This window comes from Neolamprologus multifasciatus, chromosome 12 (assembly GCF_963576455.1).
Source record: "Neolamprologus multifasciatus chromosome 12, fNeoMul1.2, whole genome shotgun sequence".
In the NCBI taxonomy this organism is placed as follows: domain Eukaryota; kingdom Metazoa; phylum Chordata; class Actinopteri; order Cichliformes; family Cichlidae; genus Neolamprologus; species Neolamprologus multifasciatus.
The window spans coordinates 16,732,637-16,759,675 of NC_140450.1; the positions used below are offsets into that span (position 1 = coordinate 16,732,637).

Genomic DNA, 27,039 nt, shown 5'->3' on the forward strand with positions numbered 1-27,039 from the left:
TACCATAAAAATTTTATGGATCTACAACAACTACCATCCTTCTATCTTTAGCCTGGTTGCAGGGGTATAACCCTGGAGTGATAGGTTACAAGGCAGGGTACACCCTGGATAGCTCACCAGTCTGTCACATAGACACAAACATCCATTTGCACCAGACTGTGGATTTGAACCCAGAACCTTCTTACAGCACTAACCACCACGCCACCAATCCTGGCTTATCAAAAGTAGGAAAGCTATGATTTCAAGGCTTGATGCAGAATCTTCTTTACGTTTTTGTCCTTGACAGGTTAAACCACAATAAATAGCGCTAGCATGCACGGGGTGTGGGTGTAGTTGTCTGCCTCCAGTGATTTTCCTGTGGTTTAAAATCTCGTGTGATCTTGTGATCACTCTTAAAGACACTAACCACTCTTACTAGATTGTATCAGGTCATCTCAACAAGAACAAATTAAGTTGTTAAATTTCGTACAGATCCTACATGATTTAATTACGTTCAAGATAGCAACATTAAATTTTTGTGTTCAAATTACACGGTAGACTTCTTTTTAATGTAACAACCACCCAATTTACTTTTTTTCGGTATATCAAAAAAAGTAGAGGCGGCTGCTCGACTTGACTCAGATGGATGCCTTCCTCAAACCACGATCCAAAGTTTTACTTCTCGGTCAGTCTCCTGCGAAAGAAGGCTGTAAAAGTTTAAATTAGATTTAAAAAGACAACTCAGGATTCTAGCTCTGCTATTTACTGCCCTGCTAGTCTAGAAACAATGCAAGCATTCAGACCAACTCTGTACCATTACACAACCACTCAGCAGTTGCATTAAAGTTTCATGTAAAAACAAACCATCTGCCCTCTGCCTTTAAAAGATATATATTACAAGACTTTAGTGTTTCATAAAATTGGAAAACATCAAAAAAAAATTAAATACTGTAAATGACCGCATCTGTTTTATTACCCTAAATTATTTCATCTGTGCTTCAGCAGTAGTTTATAATAGAGCATGAGATTTTAAATGGTTTTTCATTGATTTACTGTTTAATGTACTTAATATACTGACTCTATAAACTATGTGTATTGGCAGTAGACTCTAGGTTTTGTGACTCATTTTTTGGATTTTTATTCACAGTTTTTATCACACTATTTTTTCCCACTTACTGTGGAGAAATACACATTATAGTTATAGAGGTACTGCCTTTAGTACTGTTGACCAGCAGACTCTAACACTACCTCCTTTCTCCTGCGCTGATGGGGTTTAACTTAATGGGTCTGTTTCCTCTCATGATTTGCTTTAAGACTCCTTAGGGTACCAGTCAACTGCTGTGTTTTTGTTAGAAAGTGAATTACTATAAAAATTATTTGTTGCCATGTTACCAGAGTAAATACAGTTGTGATATGTTCAGGCTTGTGTTGCCTCTTTATTAGTTTCCCACTATTAACCCCAAATTTCCCCAAATAGTAGAAGTAAACTACAGACAGAAAGATTGCTGATGAAGATCTGCAAGATCTATAAAATAGCAATTTTAAAATCAACTGTATACTAAGAAGTATTAAATTGAATGTAATCTAGCTGCATTAGCAGTAGGTTGTGTCAGCGTGACGTGCAAGCTTTTGTGGCCCATCAGATAAGCAGGCCTAGATTATTGTTGTATCTTAAGAGCTTGCATCCATGAAAACCATGGTCAGTTTGTACCCTGAGTATTTGTGTTGGCATGTGCATTTATGGAAGAGGACAGAACTAAAACAATGTAGAAAAGATTTTTAAAAAACACCTCCCATTTGTCGTGAGCTGCATAATGTTGAGCTTTCTTGATACGAGAATAACTGACAAACACCTGAAATGCAGCTGTGAGAATACTACTTGTATGTCTTTACAATTTGTTTCAGACTAAGTTTATTTGACTGACTGAAGATACTGCTGTGGCTTTTTGGGTCTGGTCACTTTCAAAGCTCCTTTTAGGGCCTCGTGTGATGTCATATGTATTTGAAAGGCCTGTTGAGGCCAGTGTAGAGATAATGGTGGGATGGAGAGGATAAGAAATGTGGAGGAAAACACACTCATACCAAGATAAATGGACATGAGTAGAGTTCTGTCACATGCACACACACACACACACACACACACACACACACACACACACACACACACACACACACACACACACACACAGCCTTGTAATGCTACATTAGGAGATGTTTCTCATATGGCCTTGTCTAACGTGAGGGCCGATAATGACAGTCAGAGTCGGCTTCCAGATCTATTTAAGGACCATTTCTAGTAAATAGTATTGGTATGGAAATAGTAGCTAATGCAGATGTTGTTGGATTTGATCACATCATAACAACACTGACCAAGTCCTCTCTAATCACTGCACACACAAATTGATTATCAAACACCCAAATGGTGAACCACATATGGCAATAATCCTGCCAATCGCTCTATTTTTAGGGCTTCCCTGGCATTTTCTCCTGCACACGTGTGTCTGTCTGCTCCAGTTTAAGGTAGAACTGGGAAAAGATTGAAACCAAACCATCCTCTTCATCTCCCTTTTTTCCTAATAAGGTACAGAACAAGAAATAAATACACAAAGGCTAAGAGTATGTGTCCCACCTTCAGGAATGACGACTGCATACATTTTAGATGTCTTTGTTTATTCTCTAAGTCATTATCTCTTTTGTTTAAAAAGGGTGACCTCACTCTAGGGGTCCAGAGGAAAAAGAATCTACATGAAAGGCAGGAAGGCAAGTTAGAAAGAAAGGCAAGATGATTAGAACAGAGACAGATACAAATGGTGAAAGCTGAAATAATAAAGAGGAAACAGTGTGAGAAGAAAAAAACTGGGAAGCGCTAAGAGGAAATGTTTTTTTGTTGTTGCTTTGTAAAGTACTGCCTAAAAAAGGCACAGTTATGTTTGTATTTAAATTAAGGAGCTTCTAAAACCCTTAAATCTTTACAGTAAAAAAGGATGTGTCCTCTCAGACTAGCTGAATAAGTTCGTATATAGTGTGAAAAATTTTTCCTAGTATCATTTTGACACTTGACAAAATGTGTATTCTTTCCTCGCTCTACTATTTTAGCTGTGTTATGGACTAGGAGTCAATTAATCAATTTCAATAATTCAATAGAATGTTGTCATATTTTTATCTTTGGATCTACTTGGTTCAAAGTGCTTTGATTCCAGTTGTGTAATCCCAAATCTTTCTATCCTTGGACTGAATGCAAAAGAGTTGCCCAAAAAAGACAAATTGTATGCAAGTCAGTGTTCATGGTTGTTAAAAAAAATGTGAGCAAAAAAAAAAAGAAAGAAAGAAAGAAATGCTAGGGTGTACTAAATCTAAAAATAAACTTGGACAGACACACTTTGTGCCTCCATGTGTGTGTTTGCTTTCATGAACGCTTATTTGAAGGAGCATGTCCCATGGAGTGTATAAACTGGTCCTTGTGGTCTGTGTTATTGCATTTTCCCAGCAACATTTCCTGGACCAACCTGTCCTGTCTGAAATCACTGTCACCCCACCCTCTCTGCGTGTGCAAGTGAAGTTTTTGTGAACAACTGGATCTTTGTTGTTTCGCCACCTCTAGCGATTGTGTCATCCATACGGCAAAACACTTACTTAAATAATTTTAAAATTCTTACATGTGAATGTGGGTATTTGTGCATCTCTGTGTATATCGTGCTTGTGTAGTATAATCTACACGTATTTTGCCTGCTAACGGCTCCTAACTCGCACACACAGACACATATACGGGCAACAATCTCCTACTGATTCAGTAGTGTTAGTTCCTTGCCGGTGAAGTTGATGGCATGTCAGGGCACAGCCCTGGAAACATCACTCAATGATGTCATTTGAGCAAGAATAGACCAAAGAGATTAGAAACAAATGCACAACTGAGAACATGGAACAGCCGCGATTGTATGGGTGATTTGAGAGGAGACGAAAAAGAGATACCTGCTCTTCATGATGAGGTCAATTAATCTATCAAGTCTGCTATAAAACAAATTAAAAGATACACATTGGAGCTATGTAATTAGTGAAATAACACACAAGATTAAATTTAATATTGACATGATGCTGCACCAACACCCACCCAAACCACAGAATCTAATTTTTACATTATCCTCCGCAAACAGTGAAAAATCGAATGATGAAAATGTAGACAATTTGATACAAGCTCAACTACTGATTACCAGCATACAAAGAAAAACATAGTTTATCTTATATTCTTTTTATCCTTAGCAATCACACTGTTATGTAATAAAATGTCCATGAACATTAAACAGAGCAAAGCAGAGACAGGCATGTAGAGCCTGACAGTTAACACGAAACATGGACAGATAACTCCTAAATGGATCGCTACATTAAGACAAAGAACACACGGATGCACACACAGTGTTTCCAAGTTGGTGTCCAGAACAGATGAACTGCTATGTTTGTCGCTGTCACACTATCAGTGTCTATAGCAGCAGTTTAATTTAGGAGCCTCACTTCTCACTTATGAAGAAACATTAAGGTTTTACATCTTCTCTTATAACCCATCATATTGCTGTTATGTTGTGGCAATTTATCAAAATTAAAGAAAAATAAAACTGTTATTTGTTTATTTAGTGACTGCTGATTGTGTGTGTAACTTTTACCAAGTGCAAGGACATTTTCACACACACTTTCTCCAGTTCTGAGTTGTTATTAACAGCTACTTAAGTTTCAGGAAGATCAACCTTGATGCTCTCATGAGTTCTGCCAAGGTTGAGCCAAGTCAGAGGACACATCTTATTAAAACTGTAGGTTTCTTGTTTGAAACCTAAAATTCAAATTGACTTTGAGGACAGAGCTCAACCTCTGTGAGTTAAATTAGACTGCTGTTTATATTCACTTTCTAACAGCCATCTTTTCCCCCTAACATGTGACTGTAACCATTTCCATGCTAGTGTTTTCCAGTTATAGGTGTGGTGTAATCAAGGCAGTGGCTCACAGAGATGACGGTATCAGATTTGAAATACCTTTCTGACTAACCCAGTGTTCCCCTCACTACCCCGATGTGCCACACATATTTCCATGGTATTGGTTGTGCCCATGAGATCATGGCTGTCCCCAGATTAGCCTTGGGGATATGCTGGACTGTTTATGGTTTAGTGTGTCCGTGGAAACGAACCCAAACCGTCAGGAGATGAGAGGATACAGGTGACTTACTGACACACGAAAAGGAAAGATGAGCTGGATTGTTGCAAACAGGAATGTAATTGACACTACAATCAACCTATTGTGATAGTTAAGTGCCATAACCACAATCAGGATGTCTATGCAAAAAGAATTTTATCAGTAAAGGTTCCTGGGGTCAACATACAGCCTGGAGTGCCGAAAAGCCTGTTACAGATACTTTGCTTAGGCCAGTTTATTTTTTCTTATTTCCTTTTCCTAAAAGTACAAATCTTGTTTGAGTGTGGGATCTGCATAAATTCCTGTGTTCAGAATCTACGAAAGCTACAGCCACGATAAAATCTGTTGTGTAACTGTTCAACACAACATTTGCCCATAAACCGTTCCTGCTGCAAATATGATTTGTGATTATCTCAGTTCTGGCAAAACAAAACTAGTGTGGAACAAGATAAAAAGAGAAAAAGCCCAGTGTGTATCTGTGTCTGGAGACTGATGAGATTCTAGCTACTACAAGGGTGTCGGTTCAGATTTACAGAGATGAGGGACATGAACCTCCCTGAGGAAGTTTCATGAAGGATTGCTCTGGAAGGAATGCAAAGCAGCAGATATTTACATGTCTGCAGTTACTGTGCAGTTTGCTTAACCTTTAATTTATGTTAACTTACATACTACCCCCCTTTTTACATCCTCAATCAAGCCGTGTAGCACTGCACAACCGTTTGTCATTTGTTCCATGTGTACCTGTTTGTTGGTAGTGTTACAAAAGTTGATCTCCAGTGTTTACTGTTGCTGATTTGATTCACTTATTTGCATAAATTAGGTGCTGTTGCATTGATGTCATTTTAAACCACATACGTCAGCAAAGAATATTGTCAACAGATGAAAAAGGATCTCAGTAAAATTAGTATTGCTATGAAGTGCTAAGCCAGAATTACTTCTGGGCAAAGTTAAGAGTGTAGGGAGTTCCAGACATGCTCCTCACATGACCTTTAGGGGAGATCAGAGCTTAAAGAGGCATCAAGAGTATCAAACACCAAATGTATCAGATTAATACAGGCCTTTATGAACTAAAAACAGCTGCCTTTAGAAGTTTAGACAGATTGAAAGAAACCACAATTTTCAGCTCCAGTAACTAGAATTTATTTGTTTCATGCATAGACACACACCAGGCCTCTTTTGGTGCTCTCATAAATGATGACAGAAACGTTTCTCAGTCTTGGTTTCTATGCTGAAAGCTCAAGGGTTTAGTTGTAATTCACTGTAACCGCTTGTTTTTTTTTGGGTTTTTTTTTAAATAAACCTCAGCAAAACCTAAAAAATGACAGTATGGTATTAGCACTTATTTATATTTATAGAAATATTAGCAAACAGTGTGGAAGAGCTGGTGTAATTTTAGCCACATGGTGCTGGCTTATAGTCACAATGTTTGAAAGGAAATAATAAAATGAAAAAAAAGAGTGGTGTGCCATCATAACTCATAAAGTTTTCCTTTCCCTTTTTCTTTCTTCCTTATAGGGCCCCCAGTGTTTCTAAACCTCCTCCTGTTGCACCAAAGGTACTGTAAAAATATGAAACTCAGCTCAAAGTGCAAATACTAATCACTCATTAATTAAAGCGAGGCATCCCAGGTGAATAATTGGATTTAGAGCAGCTGCATATTTGTGTTTGTCTGTGTAGTCATGTGAAAAGTGAAATATGTGGCCAAAACTCCTTAATAAACAAAGGAATTCATTAAAGTAAAAGTAAAGTAATTAAAAAGCTGTCACCTGGGGTTCCTTGTTCTCTAGTGAGTGACTTCTTTTTAGCGGTTAGAAGTTGTTTTGTTGCATGACCACCACTTTTGTCTTGATTCATTTGCTATGTTTTATGGTTATTATGAATTACAGTCAGGTATACTGGTGTTTCCCTAGTTTTTTTAAAATAAAGAAATTATGATTGAAGTTTATTTTAAACTGTGTTAACTGAACTACTTATACTAGACAAACATATAGACATGAATATGTAACCTGGGAAACATCAGCATAGTGTGTGATTTGATGTGATTTATCTGTGTTTGTATTTGCATGCTTTTCTCTCGTATCGGTAGGGCAACAGATCAGACATCATAAAACCGGTAGCCATTGCCCATCCTCCTCTTCCACCCCATCCTCATGATCACTCATCCAGCCACTCTGCTGTGTCCAACAACAAGGCCCCCAGACCTTACGGGGACTGCAAATCAGAGAGTGAACACCCTCCTTTACAGTCCCCTTTTGCCACTTCCATCCCCTCTCCGTCCTCTGCCTTTACACCTGCATCCTTCCATACTAGTCCTCGTCCTCCTTCTCTTTCTCCACCTCCTGTCTCTTATCCATCCTCTGCCTCCTCCTCCCCCCCTGTCCTCGTCCCGCCTCAGCCTTCGGTCTATAACACACCAATCAACCTGTACTCCACTGAGAATGCGTGTGAGGTGGCCATGGGGCAGAGGCGGGGCCTGTTGGAGAGTCAGGGAGGAGCCTTACCACTGCAGTTTAATGGGTGAGTGGTGGCTTTGTAAACTGGTTCAAACAATTAACCGTTCTCGGCTCTTTCACATTCCTCAGTTTTATCCACTGAGACCGTCTGTTTGCTCTCCTTATGGGTATTATTGCACATTTTTACTACCGTGCCTGCTGGATGATTAGCAGGTTCAGATTCAATCACCAGTTGAAATACCAATTTATGCAGTAACCTGTAGTAACCTGTGGTGTTTCTCTAGGACATGTTTACAAGGTTATAGTTAACTTTAAGTCCAATGCATTTCTTCTTACAGCATATAATGTTCAAATATATATTTCAGTTATCTTTTGCCAACATTCCTTAAAAAAAAGCGCAAGTTTGCAAACATCTGGGAAAATTTTCTAGGTGCCAAACCAAAGAAACATGAAAATCAATTCCTCCTGATCAGGATCATTTCAATTCTGAAATTCTGTGAAATAAGAAAAGACAAACAGTTAGGCGTGCTTTCTTAAACATAGTAAATAGCTTCCAGAGTTTTCTTAAAATAGTAAATAAAACATGCCATGACGCTTGCTGTGGGAGGATATCACCTCATTTTAACTTGTTTAAATGCAGGTGCAGTCTCACTTCTATTTTTTGTGTTTGTGAGCACATCGCGCTCATAGGTCTTCATTTTATCACGAATCATTAAGGAGAACCTCTCCACTGTTGACCTTTTATAAGCATATTGGAAGGATGAAGAGAAAGATGGAGTCAATAACTATTCTCATCATGTTCATGTTCTCTGTCATTTTTTTACTCTATTTCTCTTTTAAATCAATCACCATCTTTCACATCATAGCTGCATGGAACTGTCTTCACCAACATTTCTGCCATCATATACTCTTCCTCCTTTTCTGTCTCAACTCGTCTTTCAACCTTTCTAGAGCCATAATGAGTATAACTAGGCTATGATGCTGTTAGTAATCTGTCTAAATATATATCCTCCATTGGTAACTTTAGTAGTTTGGCATTCTCTTTGCTCTTATTTTAAGAAAGAATTAGTCCGTAAAGTCTGGAATCATATAAATTTAAACATGTGCAAATGCCTATGCTGGCAATTTTTAGTGTCCTTGACTCATTTTTTAAATTAAATAGTTTTGAAAAGAGGAGGTGCCAAATGGACCGCTCCTTCTCTGACTCATAATTTCTCAGTTCATTCCAATTACGTTCTCTCTCTGAGCACTTTTGAAACTAGTCAGTGGTCTCTCTTTCTGTAAGACTCAGCAGTCACTAGTGATCTGCACAATATAATCTTACACCATGCAGACATGCGCACGTACACACTAGAGACTAGTGATGCATTTTAGTCACGTACGTGGCCTATCTCATGTATCAGAGTTAACATTTAATACCACATCAGGTAATTAAACTACTTTATTAAATCTTGAAATTGATATTTCTTTAGATTTGTATTTTTTTATCGATAGCTAATCTCATTAAAAACATACCTCAACATTCTTTTTAACTTTAGTTACTGAAGTTACTCCTTTGCTCCTGTTTTCACTAATAGATTCACATATTACATCATTTTAATCATTCACAGTCCATCTAAAAGATTTACTTTCACAGCTGTATATGAAATGTGTAGAAATATATACACATTGAAAACATAGTCACCATTATGTCTACATAATTACGCAGACCAAACTATGGTTTGATCTATATTTCCACGCATGCTTAATAGCAGGCGTATCTATTCTATTTATTTTCTTCTGTTGCTGATATGCATAAAGCCTGGCACTACATGCATGTATCCAGCTTTGCATCTTGCTTGTTTGCATGCTGCATGTTGCAAATAATTTGTGCGGTTTGTTTCACGGGATTTATGAATTACATCTTTCAGTGTATATTACCGTAAGATAATACATACATATATATATATATATATATATGCCATATGTATTATCTTACAGTAATATACACTGAAAGATGTAATTCATAAATCCCATAAATAAATGTGTATATATATATATATATATATATATATATATATATATACACATCTATTTATGGGATCCCATAAATAAATGTGTATATATATATATATATATATATATATATATATATACACATTTATTTATGGGATTTATGAATTACATCTTTCAGTGTATATTACTGTAAGATAATACATATGGCATATATATATATATATATATATATATATATATATATATATATATATATATATATATATATATATATATATATATATATATGTATGTATCTTACATGTGTGTGTGCCAATGTCAGTCCCTTTCAATCTTTTTTTCTCTGCTTTCCAGATGGCAGCATCTCGTCAAGTGACAAAGTTAGTCTCTGAAGCATGTCACATGATTAACTGGCCACTTGTCTTTGTTACCTGTTGAGGCTTCTCTGTGCATGCATTCCTATATGGAAAAGAAATAGAAAAAACATATAAAAGACTTGCATCAGATGTGGCCTACTTCATATAGTGAATCATATAAGGCTTATATGATTTATTCATAAAAGTGGCCACTTTCATATATTATTTTAGTAAGTATATTATATCTGTTTTCACTTGTATGCTTTTCATACAAGTTTCACACAAGACAGATACAAACTTTATAAGATTTATATATATCTTTTCCATATGGGTTTACTTACCTGCAATCTAATTTCCAAAAAACATTCTGACAATGTGCCAAACCTAATGAAGAAAAGAATGCACTTTATTTATTTATTAATGACAACGCAAAAGTTGAAAATGACAGAAGTCATAGCCTTCACTTTTTTTTCATAATGCACCAAAAGTGTAGAGTTATTGACAGGCTTAGACAATTTAGCACCCTTATTCCTTTAGTATTGAACCATGTTAGAACATAAACAGTGTGGTTTGGCGCTGTCTTGCAGAAATAAGCAAGGTCTTCTCTTTAAAAGACGAATGAATTGCAGCATATGTTGCCTAAAAACCTGTGTAACTGTATATTGCCATGCATTAATAGTGCACAGGTTTCCCAGACCCCAAATTTCCTTCAATCATTGTGTATTTATTATAAAAGGCTTTTTGCTTTTTGTGTATCATTTTACACTTATTACATCTTGAAAATGCTTAGACATGACATATAAAACTTAAAAGTCTGCAAAATACTGCATATACAAAACAACAAGATATCAGTATCAATGAGATATCTATGAGATATATATGTGTTTTTTTTATTGTTTCTTTCTGTATTCAGCGGTTCACCTGCTGATTTTTTAATTATTGCATTCTGTTTTTAATTTACATTTTATTTATTATTTTTATTCATTATTATTATAACAGTATATCATCATTATTATCATTACATTTTAATAATGCAATGTGAAAATGTTGTAATAGTTCACTGTTTACATTTTATTTAAGATCTTACAGTATAAATCGTTTTCCTTATTTATTAGTAAAGCCATGTGTAAGTAGTAAGACATTTTTATAGTATTTTACCAAAATTACTAATAAAAATGGTTTATTGTTCAGTTTGGCTAATTTCAGGTTTACATTAATCGAGAACTGCAGCACTGCGGTCTACATGCTTTAGCTAATTAAAATCAGACTTACTATGGTGCACTCTCACACTATATTTTCCCTGAAGTATGAATCTCTACTATTGATTCTGACAGAGTGGCATCCAAAACACATTCTCTTACACAACACACACAGGGAATATAATATGAAATGCTCCCCGTACTGGAAGTGTGTGACCAGGCTAACGTATAGCTGTCAACACTGCCACACCCACATAGCTGCTGCTTTAACAAGAGTGTGTTGAGAGACTCATAAATCAGTCTGTATTGAATGTGCTAGGTGAGTTTGTTAGTGGAAGTGGATTTATAGGTGATTTATTGACAGCAGAGCCTGAAAAAATTGTTGTTTCCATGTGTGTCTGTGTGTGTGTGTGTGTGCGTGTGTGTGCGTGTGTGTGTGTATTGACAACCAATTAGTAAGAGGTTTGTGGCTGTGCATGCATGTACTGTTCATACAGACACGTAAAGACCAAAAGTAATTTAGTTTTATGTTTCAAATGTGCATGTTCCTAACTATGATTTGAATAAAACCACAACTTTTCAAACTGTTTTAAATTAAGTGTTGCTCTACTGTTTTGTATGCAGTTCAGTGACACCACCATGTGGTTGAAAAGAGACCCAGCCTGTTTTGGTTAATTCCTTCTGTTGGCTTTGTGTTGTACGTGCACTGGTAGATGTGGTCTATGAATCTTTTTTTATTTTATTTTTTTATTTTCCACTCCAGTCACTAAGATTTCCATAAAGGTTTTCCATAAAAGTTTTTATCACGAGTAAATCCATTTCTGTCTCTGTCTTCTTTCTTTACTTCCACTATAGTGGACCTCAAAGTATTTTAAAGTAAGTCTTTTCACAAATCCATTCATTCTCAGCACAGATATTTTATATTATTGTGCGTTTATTTTGTTTATTTTCATTTCTGTTCTGCCTTGTTTGTTTAAAAGAAAACCCCTGCCACCAAGGTATTTTATTGGTGTCTTTGCCACCAAATTTATTTAACAGACTGCGGTGTGATTTCCTCGCCCTTGCCTAATTAGTGTCCATTTACATATTTACAGTGTGGTAAACTTTCATTTCGCATACCTCTAATTATCTAACAGTTTGATTATTCATTATTTTGTATAATAACCTCAAAATGTGTGTTGTATATTAATTTAAAGTCATCTAGTCAAGGTAACCTCTTAAAAATCTAAAAAATCGAACATGCTTTTACATCATAACACATTGTGGTGTCCAGCTCACTGTTATTAATCACCATTTCTGTTACTTTAGTTATATGGGAGGTATATCTACTGATCCCATGCATCCTCTTGTTTCCTGTCCTATCTCAGAGTGCCTAGGAAACATGTTGTGGATACAGACATCCATTTTTACCATGTTCCCAGTCACGCTGATGCCAGCAGAAAGCGCATAATGGAGGACACCGAGGACTGGCGCCCACGTACTGGCACCACCCAGTCCAGATCTTTCAGGATTCTGGCTCAGATCACTGGAACTGAGAATGGTATACTCCTGACTACAGTATAGTACATGTAATATTAGTGCATATAAACTGTTGACCAAACTTAATAATTGTGATGCTTTGTCTAATGTTATTGCCCTTGCAGTTCAAAATGAAGAAGCTGACACAGCCAAGAAGACAAAGTAAGTGCATGGCAATGAAAATGCTCAAATTTTACTTTTTATTGTCATTGATTGTGTGGAGCTGGATGTCGCTAACATAAAAGTCACTTTTATGGAGCAAACAGAGATTCTCACGCTGAATCTTTGTGGCACAGTTCTGGCAATCACACTGATGCTGTGTGGGTTCTTCCTGTCTAGACAGCAGAGGAAGGATCACATTTTATTCATTAAGTCAAAAGCCAGACCTCTGAGTACTGCACTTCACAATTCTGAATTGCTTTCTGAGCTCTGAAAGCTCAGAAAGCAATTCTCATTACATTCTCCTCTAATGCTACTCAAGGCTGTTTTGGAGCATGTCAGCAGTTAAGAGTCTTGCTCTGTGTATTTACCAGTTAAGGTGTAAATGAGTGTTTTGGTTTGTTTTTTTCTATTAGTCATTGTCATTTGTGGATGTGACGGGTTTGCTGTGCTGCATGATGTGCTGCAACCATGACTGCATTGTCCGTTGGTTGTCTATTGCTCTTGGTGGTTTGTGGAGTTACTGCGTGTCTGACATCACTCATGCTAACATACAGATAATTCTGAATGTGAATGTAGCTGTGTGGTTTGATCCATTCAATTCATACTAATGGCCATGATTCAGTGGACATGGTAAAGATCAGTACTTCCCATATCAATTATACAATTGCTTTTACCGCATCTTAATGCGGATTGTAGGGCAACATTCCTATTCTTCCTAAATCATTCTTCTATGTCTCTTCTGGTGTCCTTTTCTTCTTCTTCTTTCTTCTTCTTACTTGTGCTGGATGGCAGAGTGAACAAGACCACTCGGTTGGTGATTGGCCCCAAGTACAACGAGCTGAGAGACTGGCACCACGGAGTGTCTGCTCGCACCCTCAATGTCCAGTAGACTTTGTGTATGTGTCTGTGTGCCTGTGTGTGTGATTGGCTGTCTCACTGTTTAGGTATACAAAATGAAACGGTAAGGTGCTGAAGGAATATATGATTGCTGATCAGTGAGATTAAAATAAGTAAAGGAAATAATGCTGGAGTGAGAGCATACTTGTGAACATTGGGAGTTTTATTGTGTCTGTATGTGTGTCAGTGTGTGCGTTTGAGTGTGTGTGTGGGCTTGTCCTTTACAGTTTGCAATGTGCTGGACCCTTTTAGACTGTTTATTGCGTGTCGCTTATGTGCTTCGCCCACTCCACTGATTCCAACCCTGTAGTTATAGATGGATGAATTACAGTAAGTGCATACCTAGAATCCTGGAGGAGGAGTATATAGAATTTTAGTTGAGCCCATTTGTGGTAATGTGTGGTGTCATCTTCCATTGTTGCAGAGATTAAAGTTGAGAAATCCAGAACTTCCGATATGAATACTAAAATACTGCACACAGGTGTATACAAGCAAACTCAAAATATTCAGTCAACATTCACACATTCGACATAAAAGACGTAAAAAAATAGCTGAAAAATCACTTCTGGATAAATCTGGATAAGATCTGGATGAGTATGTGCAGACTGTATTAGGTATGTCACTTGTTGCATAAATGTATGTTACAGAGGACACTTCTTTAAGAGTCAGTAGCTTGTTTACATCTAATGTATCTGCTGAATGATTTCATAAACAGAAAAAATACATTTCAACTTGTAGTGCATGTATGTACAGTATGAAGTATATTTGCTGGACAAAGGCAGAGGCAAGTTTTTGTGGTTTTTGTCACTGCGCATCACCAAAATGCATTTTAAAATCAAACAGTCTGGATGTAATTGAAGTGCAGATATTAAGTCAGGGGGTTTAACAAAAGTGTTGACTTAACTGAAATACACGTTTTCTTATACACAGTGACTCTAATGAATTTGGGCAGTTGACTGACTTATGAAACCTGTTTCTGTGTTAGTTCATGACAAAATATTCATTAGATTCAAAGAATTGAATTGGTGGATGCAATGGTATGGTATGGGTAGGTATGGCTGCCAGTCAAACCTGTCCACTATGTTTCATTGTGAGTGCCGACAGAAGTAGCAGGATGAATTGTTAAGTGTACATGGCTATACTCTGCTCAGATTCAGACAAATGCTGCAAAACTGATCAGATGGTGCTTCACAGTGCAAATGGATAATGACCCAAAGAATACTGCAAAAGCAACCAAAGAATTTCTCAAGGCAGAGAAATTAGTTAGTGGAAACAGGAGTTTATGTAATCCTACTAACTACACGTTTCATTCAAATAATTTTGTAAATCCCTCAAATTAAAGCTGAAAGTCTCAACCTCAATCTTCATCTTGATTGTTTGATTTAAAAATCACAATTGTTGTTTTAGAGAGGAAAAACTGTCTTTGTCCCACAAATTAAGACTTAACCGTATACGTCCTGCTGCTGGTATAAAATAAACTGTCCAGTCTGGTTTAAAACATTTGTTTTCTTTAAGGTACGAGCAAGTAAGAAGCAGGCCAGGAATGAGGTTGTACAAAGGGACTTTATAAATACTATTTTAAGACCTTTGTATGTGACATATTCCTCCAGTGCCTTAACATATATTTCATCCCTATGTTTACTTAGTGCAAGTTCTGAATGTAATCAGTTTTTTTCTTGTGTAGAAAAGCACAATTTTGAAGAATGCTGAAGTCTGCTATTTATTTTCTGTGCTTGAAGGTTGTTTAAAAATTCTACATTGTAGCTAATAGGCTAATAAATTTGTTGAGTTTTTTTCTTGTTTCCTGTTTCTCTGTTTCTGGTGTCTTTTGTTTGTTCTCACTATTCTGAATTCTGTTGCTCTTTCCTGTTCTAGCTGTCTTATTGAATCTGTTTGTGGTGGGGAGGCAGGGGGCTCATGTAGAACTTTCCACTTTTAATAGTGAAACTGTAGTCACCTTCAAGGAAGATGGAATAACATTTTTCAAAAACAACTTGCACGCACACACACGCACACACACACACACACACACACACACACAGTAATACAAATCCACATAACCACATTATGTAAAAAATTTTTGCAGTTCTTTTGACTTCATGTAATTTAGAGCATGCCAAAACACTCGAACCCAAACACATTATTATTATCTTATCTGCCTCTTATCTCTCTCTCTCTCTCTCTCTCTCTCTCTCTCTCTCTCTCTCTCTCTCTCTGTGTGTGTGTGTGTGTGTGTGTGTGTGTGTGTGTGTGTGTGTGTGTGTGTGTGTGTATAAAATACTAAAAATCAACTGTAAGCTCTGGACTTTTTTTGGGATCTGGACCAACATTTTTCCCGTGTTGCCACCAGAGGGAAGCACTGACTCAGAAAATGCTGTCCAGTAAGCGCACAGTAATATTCCTGCTACTGTTTAACTCTACTGCTTCAACTCAGTCTGACCTTGCTTCCATCTCAACACAGGGGCACTACAATGTATTTATATGATGGAAACCTCTCATTTGTTCCTTTGCTCCACTCTTTGTTTTTTGTCTCTTTCTGTTTCCTTTGGTCCTTTGCCTTTCCTGCTTCAACCAGGGCAGAACAAAGTATCTTGTGAGAAGGCAGCATCTCAGTACTTTATTTAATGTCCTGCTCAGCTGTTATGTTAGTTTCACTACAAAATGCTTAAGGAAGAAAAGCTATAGTGTCCATGAGCTGGACCTGCTAAAGAACAAAAGGTAGACATAACAGACTGTAAGCAAAACTTTGAGCAAATGCTCTTACAACATTTTATTATGCTTGCAACTTTGCAACAATAGCATGTAAATAAATACATATATAAAGCTGTACATCTGTATGGAAGATGTTTTTTGGATGGGTTGCATTTTATTAGTTATTGCATTGCTCATCATAACACCATTTCACCAGTATAACAAATAGTTTTGTTATTTTCAACTCACAGCATAAACAAGGCCTCGGATTCACGGACCATGTGGTTCAATAGCTGCTGTCAACAGTGAACAAGCCATGTTTATTCAAAGCATGCCCGCGCCAAAGGACATGGTCCATATGTCTCTGCAGCGACAGTTCATACCAACTATGACATTCTGTGGTCACTATGAAATAGCTTGGCAGCATCTCACAGAGATCAGTCATTGGTTGGTGGACACAACTGCACACAGTAAAACCGTGAAGCACGAACGGTGCGTGTGCATTTGCACGAGGGAGCTTGAGTGGGTGCCTACGATGGATGGACGTCTCTGTCACTGCGTGAGTGTGAATAGAAGCGCATGGTTGAAACAGTGCGTGAAAACCAAATTTGATCCAAAGAATATAACAGCGCTAAATCATAGACCATCTGTTGCGTGGTGGAGAGAGCTCCTGGACAGCAGTCAGCTATGTAAATGGACCATTTGTTCAGTATTTAAATTAAACCAACACATTTATGCGATGCATAATACAAACTCTTGTTGGCACTACAGTACACAAGGGGTTACCTTACATATGTAAAATCGTCTCTATTTTTTTCATTATCTCTTAATAGCATCAAACAAGAAGTGGCATTATTAGGTAGAAAATAAACTTCAGATAAGACAACCACAGGAGCAGCAGCGGTGATACAGATTAGGACCACTGACAAGGCATAAATAAATGTATATTTATCAATGTATATAAAGAGTACAATACAAAATAGATCAGATGATAGAATGAAAAGCCCGAGCCTCTTTAATTATCCCTGACAATTGACAAGGTTCATATGTGGCCAAGTATGTCCAGATGGTCAGCAATATAAGTGGCTACTGCAGAATCAGAAACAAACAGCAGAGCTCTCCATAAAACTAATCACAGTCTTACAAAATACAATAAAGTTACATGTAATTGGACTGATTGGTAGAGAATATTAATGAGCTTCAATGTAACTGGTTCTAATGAATGAAATGCTGGGGAGCATCTTATTTCCTGCTCTATTTGTCACCTGTTGTTAGCAAATTACTGTAGCTAATATGAATAAATGTTGTTAGCTTGTTGGCCAAGATAATTTAAATAGATGGCACTGTGGTCTTTAATCGTAGTTTATTAGCCTAATAGCATGATGAGAAAAAGGTCTTTCCTGAAATTATTTTTTCTTGCTTGCTTGATAAGCTGATGCCTGCTGATGCTTTTTGTTTCTGTTGCTATGCAGAGAGAAAGACTGTGAATATTGCTATCATGGCAACACAGGGAAATACGCTTTTTAACTGTACTGCTACCTACTGTAGAAGGAACTACTACAAAAACTGTTCTCAGGACTTTGGTAGTTTTAAAAAAAATCTATTTCTGAAAAATAGACAGTGCACAAATGTGCACAAGATGCTCGAAGGAACTTTACAGATGTCCTAAATTTCTCTTTTATTAATAAGGTGTTGGCAACTACCTATATGAGGTATGGTATAATTATTCATTTTATCAGCAAATGATATGTTCCAAGATAGGAGTGGTTTGAGAACTCATTGCTATTTTGGCTGCTGTGACCCGATCACAAAATGCTTTCTAGTGTACTTGTTCCCCTGCTTTAGTAAAAATGGCAGTACAAAAGCTAGTTGGCACTGTCAGCACTTTGTCTGCAATGGATAGTTTCAGGATACTTTCAGTTTTGTCTCTGCCTATAGATGTAAGAAGTTAGTGTGAATAGCCGTGGCTCCTACTGTTAGACATATGATATACAAAAAGGTAAGCTGATAATGAGAATGAAGAAAGATTGTATGTAGCCCTGCAGTCTCTTTCTTACAGAGAATACTTAGATTAGGACTGTGCTGGCTGCAGGCTGATTGGCTGGAATCAATGCTAACACAACAGTCCACTGGATGTATTTATCACAATACTGATCACTGCATTGGAGACTGTGCGTGTAGATTTTGTCAGTATGTGTATATATATATATGTATATATGAATCAGTAACTAAGTAAGGCAAAAGTGACAAAGTGCTTTACAATACAAAGTAACAACAATAAAAATGCTACAAATGGACACATCTAAATAAAAGCAGTCCTCTACAGGTGCGTGTTAAGCTTCATCCTAACAGTATCAGTTAGGAGCAAGTAAGTTGGGAGCTAGACTTCAAAAGCACTGCACATACCACAAGCAAGCATTCATCAGTTGATTTCAGACACGCAGTGTTTACATGTGAATTTCCATTAATACAGGGAGCCATCTGACCATGAAACGCTCTAAAAGTGATCACCAAACGCTTAAACTAAACCCTAAATTTTATAGGGAGCCAGTGTAAATAGGAGAGCGTTGGTGTCACGTAGGATGTTTTAGAAGATCTGGAGAGAAGCCTCACAGTTGCCTCTATGATTATTCCCATTTCAGGTTGAGACACAGTGTATTTAAGATATATTTAAGAAACAAATTGAATACTCACATTTCCATAGTGTACATTTTTACAGTTTTACAACAGCAAATGAAGCATGTTTGTTGTAAACGTAACAGGTCGATTGTCATTTTTGACAGCCATTTAACTTCTGTTTCAGTTATACCATTTTTAAGCTGTAATTATTACTTTTATTTGTTTTATTTTTTTCTCACGAGGAGTGTCACTGAAGAGGAGGCCCTTCTAGCATACACCTACTGTATTCCAGAGTTATGTTAAGCACTCATTTAGAAAGTTTGAATAGTGCTATGGTAAATCCCCAATCTGTATAAATAATATAAGGCTTTGAATGGCTCTAAATAAGCTACACAAACCTTTCACTAGTTTCTGTCTCTTTGATTCTCACTGTACTTTCCTCTCTTTCATTCTCTAGTTCTTGTTCATACAAAACATACAGGCACAACTTATCGTAACTATGACTGCAGTTGCCATAACATGTGTCTCCCATGAGTCCTCTAACTGCCAGGCACAAGGGGAAGACAGCAGTGATCCAACTGTTGGCATCAACTGCAACTATGCATTATGGTTGTAATATGTCTGGGGAGAGATTGTTGGCCCACCCAGGTTACTCAGTTGGTGCTCAAGAGTATGCACATACTTAAACACACACACACACACACACACACACACACACACACACACACACACACACACACACACACTTGATGTTATAGAGAGGTTATTCATTTTGCAGAGGAAAGTTTGAGACCTTGGGGTTACATTTAATTAAAGGACGGAGATATTTTGTGCTTTTCCACCATGATAATTGGACAAACCTTGGCAAATCTCTGGTACATGCAAACTGGCAAAAATATTTCATAGCTGGCCAAAATCAGGTAAAAAACATTAAAGGTTTTTCAAAGTTGATTTCCTCTCTTGTTTTTATAGTTTATTTGTCGTTTGTGTAATTAAAAATGGCATGTGATTTGAAGGAATGCTTCAAAGAGTTGACAGACAACTAGAGACAACTATTTAAAAAAGAAAAGAAAATTTCCTTTACCTCAAGGGTGAAGACAGAAGAAGGTGTTACCTACAGGTCTGCATTACATCCAAACATTTTAACTCATGAGAGATGAACTGAAGTTATTACCCTCAGAAAATAGGAGCCTTACATTTTTACTTTTGAAACCTTGAATACTCAAATCAGTGTCAGATATATTTGGATTCTTTTAAAGATAAAATGCATCACCCTGTGCTACAGTCATCTTCATCAGATATGGAAGAAGAACCATATGAAATCATATAATATGCTCACGTCAATTTATCCATCTTGTGTGATGAGCTGTAAAGTGCCTCAAATCCTATGACCCATGATTTCATCACATGAATTAGTGGTTGGGCTTCATTTGATGCAATAACCATTAAATCTTAGTACAGAATCTCGTAAAGTTACTTATCCTTTGACCTGCGTTTAAAATGTAGTTGTATTTCTTGGGAGACCATGAGAATCGACCAATGAATCCATAGTAATGCAGTTTTAGTTGGCTTAGATTTTATATGACTGCAAAGAAGTGTCCAGACCCATTAAGAAACCACTATTGACCCATTATAGAAGAAAAGCAACAGTGGTAACATGCACCTTTGTGTACATTTGCTAGAATAATATAGAAATTAATCAGTGAATATAGTGTAATTTATGTGTTCACATTCGGCACTATATGGTCTTTAATTCATGTAGTCTGGCATCAATCCACAGTTGATGTGAAATGAGCTCTTTTTTATAATGCATTATCTTATTATCTTTTTTACTCAGCTGTAGTCTGTTGAGTGTCTTCAATCACTGAAATTCTTCCTCTGGCATCACCTTTGATTAGGTGTGCTGTAATATTACTGCTGTTCAGTCCTACTTGTCTCCTCTCTGTCATCATTCCTGCAGCCTGGACCGGGTAACTTTTAGTGTGTACTGGATTCACAAGGAGCACGTGTACAGTGAAGGTGCATACTGTACTGTTTTGGCTATAGTTGCATTCTGTGTTTTGGTTGGTACCCTACCATCACTCCAGCTGTCAGCAGGTAGATAGTCTGGAGTGTATCTGAGTGTATTTTGAGAAGAACTTAAGAAAATTGGTGTTTTTTTCCCTGTTTTCCTTCTTGCCTCCTTAGTGGGATATGATTAAAATGAGTTATGAAAGGTATTTTGCAAAGATAATAAAATAATAACTAAGATATATACTATACTGCACATATGTAAACAGAATCTGCTACCATTACTGCCGTATGAGCCATCACTCTGAGTGATGAGTGAGACGGATGAAAATAGAAACCAGTAGAAGGCCTGTTGAGCTGGAGCTACACCAAAATTTAATGAGTTCATCCTTTGCCCATGCTCTACTTATAGCACAAATTTCATGACATTCAGCTTTTTATTTTTGGGGTGAGCTCACTGAAAAACTGACATCTGTATTTGGGCATAGGTCATTTTGGCAATGTGTTTTCTGAACATCTGATATGTAGGGACTAGAGCCTGATCAAGGATTTCTAAGACTGATAACAATACCGATATTTCTCATTTTAGTTAAAAAATTACATATATGAATTTTAATCTTTCATATTTGCAAAAGCTAAGCAAACAACTTGTGGATAACTGATTTCCACTCTGCCACACTCTGCTTGGATGAACTGGTTGTTTAGTTTGTGGCATTCCAAACGTGTTGCCGACAGAGAAGTTAAAGAGTGCTGTCTTGTGGACAAATTTTGCAAAGGTGTTTCTCCTGTCACCTCTTTACTATCAGCTGTTATGAATGGCTGACATTGGCCAATATATTGTTTGAGCTCTATCAGGGACAGTGGATTCTAGCATTAAGTCATACATTTGATTACAAATCTCATTAAGCCATTTTAATGTTGTGTTTCTGTTGTGTTGTCCTGCACAGTGAGGAATATGTGGAACCCAAACTCAACAGCCATGAGTCTGCAGTTGTTAAGACAATGATCAAAGGACCTGCAACAACCTATGGTAAACACTGTGTGTGTTCGTGTTTGCATTCATGTGATAGCAGCTAATCCTAACTTTCCTCTCAATCACATTCACAGTCACAATTTCTTAAAATCAGTTTTACATCCTTTAAAAAGAATACAATGTATGCACTTGGACCAAGACACAGCAGGCTCTTGTTTACTGACTTAAACTATTAACACATACAGTATATACATGATATTGTGTACGTAAATCTTGCTAAATGTTGCTCATCTTGCCAAGGCTGCATGAACTCACTGCCTAATTCAAACAAGGATATATTGTGTGAATGTGTGTGAGTTGTTTCTGTCGAGTGATATTTTCTCACTGAATTAACTAGCTACGTAAGTGTAATGAAACTAAGCCGTTTTCTTAGCGTAAGTCACGGTGAATGCATGCATACCCAGAATGTAGACTTCCCTCCACAGACTTCTAAAAATAAACTTGCATTTATGAATTAAGCTAAATCTTCTTTTAAGTGTGCATTTTGATTGATTCATATATCACCCCCACAGTTAAAAAAAGGTGTTATTTATCCTCACATACAAAAAAACCCAAAACGTTAGGTTCCCAATTCTGGCATAGTGTGAAACTGATTTACGACTGTTGGATAAAATGTTGTTACAGCCAGTTAGCAAGGGTAAAGAGACTTATTTTCCATGGTTAAAGCATGACATATGTTGTGAAATAGGTCAGTGCAGACTTTCTTTTCCTTTGCTGCTGTTATTGCTCTGTGGAACAGCATTAAGAAGGAGAGAAGGCCCGTGCTGCATGTGGTGCCTTGCTTAGTCACATGTGTAGCATTTCTACTCTGTCAGAAAGATAATATTTATTGAAGAGACCTGCCGGGAGTGATGGAAAGCTTTAAAAGCACTGAGCTGCAGCATAATGTCCATATCCAATCAGCACTCCATTAATACATTCTGAAAGTGAATGTCTGTTTTATAGATTATTGGTTATTATCTACATTCACATAGCTTTTTTTTTATATGCTAATCTATTTATTTGTAAACAAACCTTATCAAATCTCATTGAACACAAACCACTCTTCAGGCTGCAGCTTCTAATCCGACACAAGTCCTCTCCTCCGCTTCTCAATCTGATGTAACTGCCCCCAAAAATTGTAAATGCAGTCATTTTCCCAACAACCCAGGATCATGAAAATATACTGCTGGCCATATAGCACTCCCAGCAGCACTCCCAGCAGCATTTGGCCACTGGCCCATTTTGACTTCTGAGCTGCAGTGAAAGAAACCAGGCCTTGTAAAACAATGCTGTCACTGTTAAAATTTGAAAACACATGATGCAGTCGCCTGCATCCTCTGCTTACCTGCCCACCCTCCCCTAAACTGTTTGAGCCCTTTTGATCACTCAGTATTCTACTGAGGAAGCTTTCATATCTAACTTTTAGCTTTGTAGGTTAACACATTTAACATAAGCCCACTGTTTGTTTGTTTCTATGAACTTACACATACGCCATTATTAAAAGTTAATGACAGCTTTAAACATGGCATGCAATGGTAAAGCTGATCGCCATATGTAGTCTTTCTTTCACCAGCACACAAAAACACTACCCTTTCCATAGTGTGGAGATCAAAGAATGGGCTATGTGTTTAGTCAGGTGTCTGGGTTTTTAGTGGAGGGTATGTCTTGGTGGTCTTTACGTGTCTATGTGCTTTTGGTCATATGCATGAATACACATGCAACATAGGAATGTGTTCCAAGCTGAAAAATTCAGTGTGCAGCTGAAGATTGATGTGGTAAATCCCTGGCTATGACAACAGCAGACAGCCAGCTGCATGCATGACCATGACACCTGCTGGGTGTATAGTCATAGAGGGTAGAGGTCAAATGGCTAGCAAATGTGGCAAGAAAACATAATTACACAAACACAAATACAAACACCCTCTGAGAGAATGTGAGTGGTCTTTTGGGTGAATGTGAGTGGTACATCATTTTATTTTTCTTCCACCTTCTGTAGGTGCACAGACTGGTTTGATTACCCCATCTTTCGGTATGAAGGGTAACGGCAGTGCCAGTGTCCCACGGGGTCCTGCTCCGGCCCGACCTGTTCCTCAGCCCCACCCTAAAGATGAGGACACCCTGGTACAGATGGCAGAACATATTCCTGCTGGCACTCGTACGCCGATGTGTGCCCACTGCAACATGGTGATCAGGTGAGGGGCAAACAACATGGCTGATATTAGATATCAACTATCAGCTTAAAATCAGACTTAGAAAATGTATTTTTATAGATCAGTTTTTCTTCCAGTTTTAACCAGGCACCTCAGAGAGCCCCTTAAAGGCTTTATAACATCCCGTGTAATTTGGACATTCTGTTTTTAATCGAGCATTCATATCTGTTTTTAATAGTATACTTGTGTCAAAATATCAAATCAGCTAAAAACCATTGATTTTATAAGAAAGTATAGGTCTCTAGTTACACAAGATATGTAAAGTTATGTTTGATATGTATTTGAAAATATTGGCATTCACCTTGTCCAGTCACAGTATAGGAAATGGAACCTGACAGATGTATCTGTTTGAGCTTGGCTGGACTGATATTTAGCGATTTACTAGTATCAGCATTTATGACGTCCACTAGTGGCGTTCCAAACTGCTGATCCGAATAGAGTTTTGCAGGATATGAAGAAGTAAATAACTACACATAACGAATGTTATATTTATGGTTTGTGTTTTTGAAAGAAAAATATATTGCAGTCAATATTTCAGAATATTAGATTTTTAAATCAGCCAATAATGGCACAAACACACCAACCAGCTGAGTGGGCTTGCTGTCAACTAGTAAGCCTTGGGTTGCTGTGACACTAAAACAAGATTATTTTTCAACTGTATTGTGATATCTTAGTAAGGACTCATAACAAATGTTAGGTAAATGTGCTTATGTTTCATGTCTCCGAAAGAAAAAATATCAAAATTTTCAATGACAAGTATTGGTATCTGTCTTAAAATGCCTATATCAGTCGTGCTCTAATATACTACTACTAATAATAATAATAGACAAAATGCTTCACAGTTTAAATAAAAGCCACACATTGACACACTGAATCGCATAATCCTTGTAATATCAACTATCTTAGTAGTGGTCTGTAGTGTCATCAGGTATGGAGGGGGCAGTCATGGCCATTTATAATGAAAACTGTGAGAGAAAGGTGTTCGGTTCCATCATGCCGTGCCTTTATACTTCTTGCACAAGGACAGTCAAAAGAGAATTGATCTCAGCTTGGCTGCACCCACATCAAATTATACTCAAATTAAAATTCAGCACCACAGCTAGGCTCTTAAAATAATTAACCTGAAACCATCTCGAGTAAACAATCTGTGTATGAAACTGTAGAACGACATTTGATTGCGGCGTGGATAACGGATAGGAGAATTAAGTTGCACCTGCCGCTGATAAAAGAGCAGAATAATGTTATACGCAGACAATCTCATTAAAAACTCATGCAGTTACACCACATCTTGATTTTGCCCTCTGTTGTGTCAATTTGTCAGTTACAGTTATGTTTAATATTAAGAACTGGGAATGTAATCAGTGACTTCCCATAGAAGTGTGTTTAGGACATGTTTCTGTGCTCAGATAAATATTTTGCTTATACTTAGAGATCAGATCAAGATGTTATGTCTTGGAAGAGGAGTGAGATTTTATTAATGGAGCATAACTAGCATAACTGCCAGAATGGCTTTTATGAGGTAATTAAGAAAATGAATTGGATTTTCCAGCTGTACAAAGTGCCTGAAAACTTGCATTTGAACTATAAAAAGTTATTAAAAGCTGTTAAGGTCCAGCCAGAGTGGCACAAAAGAGCAGATCACTGAGGAATAATTTCCTGAAATTCTTCTCCTGTCGACCTCACTTCTTGTCCGGTAGCTTACTGCCCTGACTCATGTTATCTCCCAGATTGTGTCACCTAACATATCATTAGGATAAGGTTGCTCTCATGCTAATGACTGCTAGCCAGGGCCACTGTCACGATAAGCTCAGATAAGCCCAGCTATTGTGTGGAGTAAATTAGCTTCTGTTGTCTTCCCACTTTAACTAATCATCAGAGTGGACACAGCCAAGGAGCAAAAGTAGGGAAGCAGGCGCGATAGCTGCAGTTCTCAAATTTTTAAATGTGTCTCTCATTTTTGCAGCATTTTTTTGTGATTTGAACAGAATACCAGAAAATCAGTTTGTTGATCAACAAAAATTCGTCAGTTTTAACTATCCATTAACTGTTTAGATGTTTTCAGTTATTTTAGGGTAATTATTGATGAAAAAAGGCAGTCAACTTTAGTAAATGCATTACTATACTGGAAGTCATCAAATATTCTAATAATTCTTATTAAATAGCACATTCATCTATTCATCTAAAACTATCAAAGTATAAAAAAAGGAAGTAAAACGACGAGTATATCAGAATATTAAGCTGAATTGAGTATTGGTTTACTTTTTGTACATTTTTGCAGTGTTTTTTTTGTGTGTGTTTTTCCCCAGAGGACCTTTTTTGGTAGCAATGGGGAAATCGTGGCATAAGGAAGAATTTAACTGTGCACACTGCCGAACATCCCTGGCAGATATAGGCTTTGTTGAAGAACGGGGATCAGTCTACTGTGAACACTGCTACGAAGACTTCTTTGCTCCAACATGCAGCCGCTGCCAGTCTAAGATACTAGGGGTGAGTTTAAAAAAGAAGGGAGCAGTAAAGACGCAACAATTTAGTTCCAATAGGTTTGAACGTCAATATTTGGTATGACCAGCTTTATTCTTCAGCGCAGTCTGAAATCTCTTTAGGCAGTTTTTCTTGTAAGGCTCTGCTTTATATGTTAGCTCCTTTTATAAGATTATCTTCCAATCCGCCCAACATTACTGGGTAAAATGCTGCCTCAACCGTGACTGAGCCTCCACTATGAATTACACTGCCACTTTTTCTTTTTCTCCACATTGTCCA

The 27,039-nt window shown here is 37.2% G+C and overlaps 1 protein-coding gene across 7 annotated transcripts in view; it reads left to right on the plus strand.

The window, feature by feature from the left end:
- pdlim5a (PDZ and LIM domain 5a) overlaps positions 1-27,039 on the plus strand; it is a 63,257-nt gene that overhangs the window by 32,006 nt on the left and 4,212 nt on the right. For 2 of the 7 annotated variants that reach the window (XM_085179183.1, XM_085179182.1), the window contains exons 4-12: positions 6,670-6,709; positions 7,241-7,671; positions 12,013-12,033; positions 12,138-12,155; positions 12,525-12,697; positions 12,801-12,837; positions 22,002-22,084; positions 24,066-24,261; positions 26,586-26,766. In XM_085179183.1, coding sequence (XP_085035309.1) covers positions 6,670-6,709; positions 7,241-7,671; positions 12,013-12,033; positions 12,138-12,155; positions 12,525-12,697; positions 12,801-12,837; positions 22,002-22,084; positions 24,066-24,261; positions 26,586-26,766 — 1,180 coding nt within the window. Of the gene's footprint in view, positions 1-6,669; positions 6,710-7,240; positions 7,672-9,956; positions 9,983-12,012; positions 12,034-12,137; positions 12,156-12,524; positions 12,698-12,800; positions 12,838-22,001; positions 22,085-24,065; positions 24,262-26,585; positions 26,767-27,039 lie in introns of all 7 variants that reach the window. The other 5 variants (XM_085179186.1, XM_085179184.1, XM_085179187.1 and 2 more) reach the window with 5 other exon arrangements.